Source organism: Pagrus major, chromosome 7 (genome assembly GCF_040436345.1).
Source record: "Pagrus major chromosome 7, Pma_NU_1.0".
Classification (NCBI taxonomy): Eukaryota; Metazoa; Chordata; class Actinopteri; order Spariformes; family Sparidae; genus Pagrus; species Pagrus major.
Window position 1 is genome coordinate 7,875,196 of NC_133221.1, and position 11,970 is coordinate 7,887,165.

The 11,970-nt window shown below is 43.4% G+C and overlaps 1 protein-coding gene across 1 annotated transcript; it reads left to right on the forward strand.

Moving 5' to 3' along the window:
* Positions 1-78: 78 nt before the first annotated feature.
* On the forward strand, positions 79-8,333 carry LOC140999246 (uncharacterized). Its single transcript, XM_073469566.1, has 6 exons — positions 79-212; positions 700-757; positions 920-953; positions 2,001-2,548; positions 6,962-7,099; positions 7,794-8,333. Exons 1-6 carry the CDS (start codon positions 79-81, stop codon positions 8,331-8,333), a joined length of 1,452 nt encoding a protein of 483 aa, XP_073325667.1.
* Positions 8,334-11,970: the final 3,637 nt, after the last annotated feature.

Consider the following 11,970-nt stretch of genomic DNA (forward strand, 5'->3'; position numbering starts at 1 on the left):
GTGGCACTTCCCTGCGTGCATGAGTTGTAAGGGTGCGAGTGTGAGTGTGTGAGAGCAAGTGAGCGCCAGCGCTCCCACATGGCCTCCATGCAGGACGGGCTGAACTTCACGGCTCCTCCCTACGGCAAGGTCCTGCTGCTGGGTGCTATCGCTGCTGCCTCAGCCTTTGTTGTCACGATCCTCATCGTGGTGCTCTGCGTGGGCTGCCAGAGGTGAGAGCAGGCACTGTGCACACATGTATGACCACAAACACACACATGCATACTTTGACTATTTACACATGCACACAACAGTAGTGGAAATCCTTTACTTAAGAAAAAGTACTTGTGTGAAAATACTCAATTACAATTGAAAGGCATGGATTTATAATTGTAAAGCAAAAATTAAGATTGATATGTGATTTTGTAATGTTGTGGTTTAGAGGTATACAATAAAGTAGCATTAAATGAAAATACTCAAGTAAAGTAACCTCAAAATTGTACTTAAGTAAAGTACTCTTAAGTAAACGTGCTCAGTTACTCTCTACCACTGGCACGCACACATGCAAAGATACTCCGTATGTCCTTCTCACGCACACACACACACAAGTGCACAGTCACAAGATGACTCAGACACACATGGACAATGACTCAAACACACAGAAGTGCATCACTGTAGTAAGTGTCAACCTGTGTGACAGAGCGGTTGTGTTTACCACAGGAAGGGGAAGACACACAATGTTCCCGGCGAGGGTGGAAAACACCGTCTCATGGACATGGTAGGTATCTGGCGACGCGCTCCTCCACGTTTTGTTTTTGTGTTGCTGAAGAGGTAGCTGGAGTAGCTCGATTCATCGGGGAACAATATCATTCAGAGGACACCTCTTCAGTCTTAATTAGTGTTTAACCGGCCTTTTGTGTGTGTGCGTGTGTGTTGTCAGGGTATACTCAGGCAGTCGAAGCTGCGGTCCATCAGCAAATCAGACACTGAGATGAACAAGATGAACTGCAATGGCAAAAGTGAGTGCATCCTTCACATACAAATCCTGACCTGTGTGCTCTGAACGCTACCTCACTCCACTCTGGTGAAAACCTTGTATCTATACCTAATGAGTCTGAACAGACGGGGCCTGTTTTAGCTGCATGACGAAACACTTTTGACACCGTCGGAATAAAAAGATTTTTGAGTCACAGGAGTCGAAAGTTTGTAATCTCTCAGCTCATTTGAAAGCATGAAAATTTAAAAAAACAGTGGAGATACATGGTTTTTACACAACAGAATCAATATATGTGTCTGTGAAATGGCTGAAATGGAGAATTAATTGGTTAATTTTGCAGCAGATCAATAGCATGAAAAGCAAATACATAAATGGAACATGTTCTGATTGTGCTTCATCCTCTTTCATTAATGCCAGTCAACAAAAACAACCCCTAAAAATACAAATAAACATTTAGGGAAATCATCTTCAAACAATAAAAGTGTCACCACGCATTTTTCTCTACGCGATCCGTCTCTAATCCGGCCCTAAATTTATGCAAAACCTTTCTATATTAAAATTTAAGGACGCTTTAGAAGAGAAATTTACCCTAAAACAGAATTCACATCACATTCACAGCTCAGCCTTATTCCACTGGACTGTTCAGGCTCAGATTTATGAACATGCATCTCTCTCTCAAAGACAGAAATCAGAGAGCCAAGACGAGTCCTGGAGCGCCATCACTGACAGTCAACAGGGAACTGTGTTTGTGGGCACTGTGACAGTAGCCTGAGAGCGATTGAAGAAATATAAGCATATGTCCTGCTTCATATTTGTCCTGCTTCCACTGCAGTGGAATGAAGTCAATTTGGACGCATTTTCTCAAACATCCACGTCAGCTCCCAGTTTACTGTCGGCTCCAGATTTTATTTTACCAGCGAGAGATTTATCCACGTTCAAATATCTTTGTTGAATTGTCCAGAACGAGAGAGTAAACGTGTGCGAATTCTGTTTTCTGGTGGGCGTCCCTGTATGTGCCTTGCAGAGGCAACTAAAAAGAAACGTCCAGCAAGCATGGACCTTCTGCTGCTGCTCAGCTGCCGGTCTAACTCTGACCTCCGTTCTCAAGGCAGGCAGCTTCCCCAGATCCCCTCTGGGACTGGAGAGGACGGAGAGCACACTTACTCTGAGGTGGGTCGACGCTCTTCCACCACACGTACTGACGATGCCCTCTACGCCATGGTAGGCAGAGCCGGGCAGACGGACACTCCGGCCCCTCCGGCCGTCCCTGCCAACACCCCGGCTCCTCCTGACCCAGACGGGGACGTGGAAGGAGGGCTGCCCGAACCCGAGGCCCAGGTCATGTCTCCACCTCACCAACCAGAGACGGCCGAGTACGCCTGCGTCAGGAAGCTGAGGAAGGCAGACAAGGCGCCCCAAAAGAGGGACAGCGGGACGGATATGGGGGAGCCGCCGGCGCCGCCTCCGAGACACGCCCCGCCGTCACATCCCGCCCCTCCTCCACCACACCCTCACAGCACGAAGTTGCCCCGCAGGAACGTGGATGCCTTCAATGTCCCATCATTCCCAAAGGTTGGTAGAGGAACTTTTTTTTTAATCTGATAATGTTTACAAAACAGTTTTTTAGCTTAAAAGTTCAGCTGCATCTGCAGGAAGACCACGAGATGCAGCTGAAATCTAATAAATAGACCTCATGTGAAGATTGTTTTAGTTAAAGTTCTTGTTTGAGACAAGTTTAGTTTAAACATAGACCATTTTCACATAGCGGCCATTTTCTTTTCACGTCATGCTCAGGGCGGGAAGCTTAAATGCTGCGATCATGTTATGCTGCTGTTTTCTTGGTTCCAAGTTGGTTAAACGTGTGAAATCTGACAAATTGTCATCATATCACTGCTTCCTGATTGATAAACAACTGAAAAGATGGCTATAGTGAAAATCTGGAGGGACATTGGGCCATATTTCAAGATAAAACAACATATTTGATGACCCATTTGCTAACGTTAGCATTCAACCACTTTGTAGCTAAAATTAGCATTTGACTGTGTTTCACTACTAGGTTCAAATAAATGTCTCCAAGATGTCTGTTATTTTTGAGTTAATAAACCTTTCCTGTCATATTATAATGCAAAGTTAACATTAGCTAAGAAGATGTTGAATGCTAATGTTAGTTAACAGAAGCTAACGGGTTAGCAAATGTGTTGTTTTATCTCGAAACATGGCTCGATGTCCCTCTGGATTTTCCCTTTCCATTGTCTTTTTAGTTGCTGATCAATCAGGAAGTAGTAAAATGAAAAAAAAATAAAATTCAGATTCCCTACGTTTACACAATTTGAAACTTGAACACAGCACTACAACCTTTGAGCTTCCCACCCTGAGGAATAATGTTGTCAGAGGCTGCTGTGTGAATATGATCTGTTGTGCTATTTATATATGTGTAAGCAACTTTTGAGGTGACAGGTCATTGAGAGATTATTTTATGGGTGGGTAAGGATTAGATTAAGTCTTTAGATTAGATTATTTTCATGGAAAGAGATTAGATAACAGGACAGAAAACATGTGATATGTGCCATGTAATTTAATTGAGAACCATTCATTTTGTATTTGATGTCATTCAAAGGCAATAGCTTCACATCTTCCTGATCAGCCTGGACAGCATCATCGTGTAGAGGTGAACAGGATTCAGTTTTTTGGGCAGACGGAAGTGATGACTGGAGGGGAGAGAAAGTTAACAGCTAAGTCGTGTAGTTAGTTTTTCTCCAGAGGTCTGAGGTGAGATCATACAAAGCAAAGATCAAGACTAAATCAATGCCTCATGCACTGACTTGCCAGGAAGGCCCTAAAAGTGTAAAATGGATGACGATGTCTGTCAGTCAATCATGTTGGTCAACCGCCTTGGTCTGTGGACTGAAACACTTTGGGATGATCCCCTGATCTCGCCTCTAATGTCACCATGAGGTTGAAACTTGAAATTTGGTACATATAGTCATATAAACCCCCCACGATGAAAGTTGACCTTCTGACTTTTCATATAGTCACCCGATCCATTTTTTTTTTTGTCTGAAACTTGTGCAAAACTAGTGACTTCCCATCAGCCTCAGCTGCACTTTGTGGTAAGTGCTAATTAGCAAATATTAACATGCTAACCTGCTAAATTTAGATGGTGATCAACTGACTGTTTAACATAACCATGTTAGCATTGCCACAGTGAGCATGCTGACATTAGCATTTAGCTCAAAGATCAACTGTGCTCACGTATGCACAAGCTGATATCACCGCGTTGGTGTTGTTCATGAAACATTATCATTAATGTTACTCCAGAAACTTACCCATCAGGTTTTCTAACGTTGTAGCTTAGCCTGGAAAAATACACACATGGGAGAAGTTGTCCTTTTTCAAATATACTTATTCTAATTTCTATACTTAACCCACTGAGCCACTGACAGTTTGCTCCAGATGTGGACTTTGTCCCAGTTTCGTAATATGAAATCCTGGAGCAACATGAAATATGATGTTCCAGGAACGACACCAACACGAGTCGCAAAGCTGTGACATCACAACCGCGTGACTGGTGGGTTGCGATGATGGTCCTGGAACAACATTAATTATGATGTTCTGGGAACAACACCAACCAAGTTCAATCTCACAGAGCTGCTAGCATCACTGGAGCTGTTGGCAGGCATTTAGATTAAAATAGCTCTGTGTTTAAAAAAAACAAACCCCACAGGGCTTTGCAGGGCGTGTTGATGCAGGTAGAGAGACTGACTCTCAGATGTGTAAATTTGAAGGCTATCAGATGCCAAAACACAGTGCAGCCATTTATAATTTTACAACTCTGGAAAGTTATCACAGAATCACTTTTTATTTTTTATCTTTGGTTGTGGGTTGTAAAGTAAGTAGTAAAAATAAAGCAGTTTCATTCCAGTGTTCTGTCGGTATGTGCACATTTCAAGAGGTGGGTTAGGTTTGTGCTATGGATGCATGTTAGAGCGTCATTTTTCGATAAGGCAGCAGATATTTCACGACATGATGGTATCACTTTAAGTGTCGAGCCAGGTTAAAGGAAAAGTTCCCCCAAAAATGAAAATTGAGTCATTATCTACTCACCCTCGAAAGGCGGGTGAAGTTTTTTGTCCACAAAACATTACTTGAGCTTCACAGCAAAACAGCGTTGCAGTATTCCCCTAAACAACTGAGGTAGATGGGGACGACAGAAAAAAAACATTCAATGGCGTTATATGGCTGGCCCAGCATAATCCAAGTCTCTGGAAGGCTCAAGCTCTGAAATTGAATTGGAAAGACGTTATTTAGACCCATTTTGAAGCTGAAATCTTCTCCTTAGCTGCTGAGCTAAAGCTAAAAGCGTTAGCGTGCACCTCGTCTGAAGTGGATGCACAAACGTTTCAACTGGATTTGGCATCTCGTTGCTTCCAGAGACTTGGATAACGCCTGGCGAGCTGTATGGAGCCATTTTATGTTTTTCGATTGTTATTTTATGTTTCAAAACGAGTCCCTACGCTAAACGCTAACACAATATTTTGCTGTGAAGCCCCAGAAATATTTTGTGGACTACGACACTTCAACTTCTTTTCATTTTTCCTGTGGTTTTGATGGACTGGCCTCTTGCTGGCTGCATTCTTCCATGCAAGGCTGGAGTCTGTCGGGGGGCCAACCAGCCTTCAGGCTCATTAATGCTCATTGTTAGATTTGCATACAGGCATGGACGGAGCCTTCGGTCATTACTCTGCGTTCATTTTGTCTGTATTTCTACACGTTTTCTGAAAGCTTACGGATACCGACCAAGAGAGTGGTGCCTCCGATAGTCATGGGGAGCAGTGTAGCAGCGTAGCCAAGCGAGACACGACCACAGGACAAGAGGAAGAAGTTTTAAAAATGGTGGATCTTTTTGAGGAGGGGTTATGGGAGTTGGTGAGAAGTTTTAAACATCTGGCAACAGTTACTACAGAACAGATGGGTGGACAATGGGTGGTGGCGAAGAAATAGTGGAGGTCTCTGAGTGGCTCCCTCTAGCGGTTGTAATGCTTGACATCGATGCAAACGGACGTGTCTGTTTTTGTATGTAAAGGGAGCTTAAATGAGCCTTAAGTCGAGTTTAAACACAGACAGTCTGTCAGTTTAATCTTCCTGAGATCTGATTGGCAGGCTCAGTTGCCGGCTGCACTGACGTGTAACAAATGTCTTTGTGATGTTTCATTCGGTAGTTCTTTGTCAGCATCAGTATTAATATGCAGTGTGTGGTCCAGGTACAGGGAGCAGGATCTTTCTGTCAGATTTCCTGTCGATGCTGCGGAGGATCTACACGGTCGTAATTGTGCCGGTGTTGCAGTTTTCTCTGCACTCGACTGCATCACGCACGGTGTTGTGATACGTTAGCACGCTCCTCTAAAGTCTGGGCAGCGAGCTGTGTTTATTTGTCGAAGAGTTCTTGGCGATATGTCTGTTCTCAGCAGTGTCACCCCCTCCATATGTTCGCAGCAGGAGGACTGTCAGCTTATAATGTGGGTATAAGGCTTTGTGCTCCCCTCCAGGTGACAGTGGGACACCATTTGGTGCCCCGTGTGAGGTCAGCAAGGTTGCGCTCTCTGCTGTGACCTGAGTTCAATAACACGCACAGTTCACAGGCTTACATGTGTACACAGTCTGCTCACAGGGCTGTTCGCCACTGATTTTCTTGTGGATGACGCAACATGTTGAAATTGAGTCATCCAGAATACAGGCACATGCTTCCTCACGTTCAGGCTCCACCTTCCAGGGAAAATCTATTCAATGCTTTATGAAATCCAGCCAATATGTGTCTAATGGCAGCTCTGTGCTACGACACTTCACTGCATGTTTAAAGTGGTTAATTTTTTTTATTTATTTTTATTATGAACCCCACTGGATCTGGTTTTAAAACACAAATACTCATAGAAGACATGCATGATAATGAGCTCTGCCCTAAATGTAATTTCTTGTTGCTGCTGACAGGAAGTGATGTTTATGGGCAACGGAGAGCAGTACATCTGGAAGCCTCCAGAGGATGAGGAGATGCTCATGCACCAAAATAAAGTCCTGGGACCGTTGGGTGCTCACACAGTGGAGAATATACAGCCGTCTGCTGCTGTGGTGAGTCAGTGTGTGCATCCGCCTCCTGTCTGTCACTCGGTTTATTCATTAAATGACTGTGTTGAAGCTCCCTGTTCCCCCTTTTCCCCTCAAATGTAGGTAACTTCAATATCACGCAAAACATCTTTACATGTTGTTTTACAGTATCAATGTTCTGTATTTGCTTGAGGCAGCACTTCACTCTGAGATTTTGCTTGTACAGTCAGAGCTTAACAATATAAATACCTGGTGGAAGGTCGTTCCAGGTAGAGCTGTCCTGAACGTATTTCAAGAATTTTCCAACAATCTGAATGAAAAGTAACATTCAGACTGCTGCACAAGTAAAAAAAGACTTTTGACCGATTTCATCATTCAGAGACGGAAGCTGAAAAGGACACGTCCTTGCTCAATTTGTACGATGTGAGCAATAAGTCTTTTTTTTTTTATTGTGCAGCAGATAGAATAGAAAATAAAAAATGAAAGGAATAATTCATTGTTTTGGGAAGTACGCAGATTGTGTGGCCTTTGTACAGAGCCAGGCTATCTGCTCCACCCTGTTTCTAGTTTTTATGCTAAGCTATGCTAATTGGCTCCATCTTCATATTTAATCTACATATATAAGATGGTGTTGATCTTCTCATTTTTCTCTCCCGTAATGTCAAAGTATTCCTTTCCTTTCTGTCTATAATCTCGATGATGTGTTGTTTGCCTGCAGGTGGCTGAGATGTACTCAAAGGTGTGTAAACCAGGAAAGAAGAAGAGAGCTGTGCCGGGGTCTCCCCCAGCCAATCCTGGCTTCCGGACCTTGGGTCGTGGTGACCGGGACCGAGATCGGGACGGGGGGTTTAGTGTAGTGGTCAAACCCCAGACGTGGGCCCTTCAGGAAGGCAAAGCAGTTGGAGGGCCCCTTGACGACCACTGCTATGAGTCCATCGGGACGGAGGAGTGCGACCTGGCCTACGAGAACCTGGAAGGTGGAGGTGCCTGGAAGCGGGAGAGGCCCCCCAACACTTGTGCCACCCTGCGGCCGAGGAGGAAGAAAGCCCAGCAGCCCTTGCAGCAGCAGCAGCCGCCTCCACCGCCGCCGACGCAGCAGAACCCCAAGTTACAGCACCTGCCAGCCAAAGCCTTGCTGCTGCCGGGGGAGAACCTGTACGAGAGCATCGGCGACCTGAAGCAGGGCTCCGCCACCTCCAGCACCACCACAATCTTCACTTTCAACGATGGCATGGAGATGTATGTAACAGGGCTCTGAGGTGGCGGCTGCACTGTGACCCCGATCCTTCCAACACAAGGAGCTGAGCTAACACCACAAGGAGTGACGGCTGAGCCCCTGTCATGCTCACCCACACATACTGTTTACATTCAAGTCATAACATCATGCCTTTCACAGGCTCGGAGGCCTTGGGGCAGTAATGTTGATCTGTTATGACCTGGGCTGAATACAAAGTCCAATCTATAAACCTTATAACGAATCCAAAGGTAGTGAATAATAAATGAGCACAAGACCATTGCAGAGCAATCTGTAGGTGACAGTAGCACTTCTATTTTACTGATACATATGTGCAAAGCACAATAAAGTAAAAAGCCTAAATTCTTCCTCAATTCTAGCAGGTAAAAATAGATGTTTACCTGGTCCTATAGCAGGACTCCTGTTTGGGGGAAAGACACAGCATTGTGTGAAATCTTTTGGTAGCACTTAGTCTGTCATGAGCAGGCCTTCCCTGTAGTTAGTCAAGATGTGATTCAGGACGGCATTGAAATGATATAAAGGAATGAATTACTAATCAAAATGCTTGAAAGCTCAGGGACCAAGAGAATCAATTATGAGAGTATTATAAGAAAAAATTGCACACATTTTGCATTCCTCCTAAAAGCTTCGACTAATTTAGACCATCTTCATATTTAAACAGCGACCGTATACTTCCCTCTGTCATGTTTTGTTTCATCTTTACATGGACTGAACACTGTCTCCACTGCCGTCTGTAAATGAAGTGTTTTACTTTGTTGATCCTGTTTCTGCACTTTGCCTGCTACAAGTTGCATGCTAAAAAAGTGAAAAAAAAACAAAACAAAAAATCAAGCACTGTCATGTGGTACCTCTATATGAATGTTTTTTTTTTATTTTAATTGTCGTTGGTTGTTTATTTTTTTATTAGTGTGTTGCTTTATTTCTCTGTAGAGCACAAAGCCAGTTAGATTAAGGATGTCTTTGGCTCAGTGGGACTCTGTGCAGCAGAGAGGAGAGTTAATTGTCTCTCATCCTTTGCCTGCCACACACAAGGTACAAGATGAATCAAGACTAAAGAGAACTGCTCACGTGCTAAAGGTGGAGACAGACCACTCAACCACCCGCCGCCACATTCACACACACACACACACCTGCACACACCCCTCTCTGCTCAGTCCTCACTCATATCTGTGGACTCGTCCATCTACATAGTCCCTGCCTTGTGGTCATATGAATCTGCTTGGGTTTCACCATAGTGCAGCTCGGAAAGCTACAGTAGAACTGATGTGTATTAGCAAACGTTCATGTCTCATCGTCACTCCATCGATGAAAACTCTCTCTCTCTCTCTCTCTCTCTCTCTCTCTCTCTCTCCTCTCTCTGTTATCAGTGTTAAAAATATTGCAGAAATGACAAAAATGTGAAGCAAATGGTTCGCTAAAGCAGCAGAGCATCACCCCGAGGATAACACACTCAAAATTACATCCAAAATCCTGGACAATAACGGTGATTTCATTTGACCAAATATTCCCCCGCAAAACAATGTGATTATACTGTATGTTGATGCAATGTGTATGTACATTACAAAAGAGAAAGAATAATAAATATATCATCAGTGTCAAGAAATCTATCTTTTTCTATTACGTTTAATTGTGTTTTGGAATGACTTATCTTGTGACACAAACTGCAAAACAGCTGCAATGTAAATTTCAGTGTATTCTGTTTGTTGTTTTTTGAAGCCATGAAGCTACGGTGTGTTCTTGGAAAGCCCAGCTAAGTTAAATGTGGCAGCTAATGTTGTGTGTTTGCTATTCAGACTACAGGGTCTTGTACTCAGAAGCGTGTAATTAAGTGCTAAGTGCAAAAGATTGTAATGTTTTATATCAAGATTACTATTCATGAAATGTCAGTCAAGTTTATACTTTTGTAATAAAGTGGCACTTTAAAAAAAAGATGTTTTATCTCATAGTGTTTTTAAAAAGTCAAAGACGCTGACGACGCCCTAAAGAGTTCACTTTGCCATCTACTACAGACGGATCAAACTCTTTTTTTTATAATCTTAAAAGCTGCCTGTAGATTCATGTCTTCAGTCCAATCAAAGCCAAGAAATATCTTAATATACCAATGCACTTATATTCTTCAGGTCAAATTGAGATAATTATTTTAAAAATGTGTAATATTCTCTGTTTTACAGCTAAGATTCGCTTCTATTGTCCCTTGCTTCTTTGTGTACAACCTTACAACCTCATTTCACATGGAGTACGAGTGTGTACGTGCACGTGTGTGTCTCTGTGTGTGTGTGTGTGTGTGTGTGTGTGTGAGTAGCCTTCCCATGTTTTTTTTATCAGTGTGAACGTCTGTGTGCACGTGCACAGAGTAGCAGGGTCTGCGTCTGAGTAGCTGTGTAGAGGGGGGGGGGAGAGAAAAAAAAAATAGGTCACCCCTTAAAACAAAAAGCTTGCAGTCAACATCGCAACCGTCTGCTGAATTTTCATTGGCCTGCTTGTCTCCATGGTAACAGGTTAACCTTGAGGCAGTAGTCACATGGGCGAGCGAGTCTTCTGCTGTCTTGGAGAATACAGCGTGCGTCGTATGACATCCGTGATCACAGTGTCACCCATTCGGCGAGGAGCTATCGCACGGGTGGGGGACAAACAAACAAAAAAAAAAAAAACAGCCCAAAACAAACGTGTAGGAGCAGGAGATGCTGTAGGTGTGAAGATGATACAACATTCACAGCTTATGTGATGTGTTAATCTCACTGTCAGGAGCATGAATGACTGAATAAATACATGAATGAAGGCTGCCAGATTCAATGAAGGTACGTGACAGTGAGAGGACGGAGGAATCGGAGCGATAACACCGAGCATAAGGTCACAAACCGGCTGGGGAAATCATATTATTACCGACCACGAGCACGAGGTGCGTTTCATGTTGGGAGTAAACAGTGTAAACACAACAGGGAGGGGAAACTCGGAGGCTCGAGGTTTCTTTTATTGCTCATTCTGTAAACCCTGAAATCACATTAATGTCATTATCTTACATGTTATTAACTGAGCTTTAACATGTTATATTCTGCACCAGGTCAGTCAGTAAAATAACGAACCACAGGGATGATTTCATTACTTCAAAACTCACATTCATGACATCAGATTCAACATTTTTTAACTTGTGCGATGGAAGTGATTCAGGTGAGTCTGTACGCATTTCTTCTGTGATGTAAAGAGACACTGAGTTCTCAAAGGGACACCCTATAAATCACACTGTGGAGAAGCTTAATGTGAGCTATACTGACCCCTTCAGGCTTTAGAGTGTATCACAGGGGGGGAAGCAGGCGGCCTGTATCTGAACCCTGAGAGTCACAGGACCGTGGAAAATACTCAGAAGTGAGCATGTGACCAATCGTGACCTCGCACTGATGATCCGTCGATCAGTCCAGACACACGATGGAAACATGACAGCTTCAGGTAGAAGTAGAAAGAGGCAGTGAGAACTGAAAACGAAAGGTGAATTGTTTTCTGCTACCCTGAATTTAAGATGTATTTTTTAGGCATTTTACACCTATTGTGTAAATGTGTGAACCTACAAGATTTAGATTAAGTTGAGAGCCACAATAATTTCCCTTTGTGATCTTTTATCACATAACATGAACAAAAAATATGT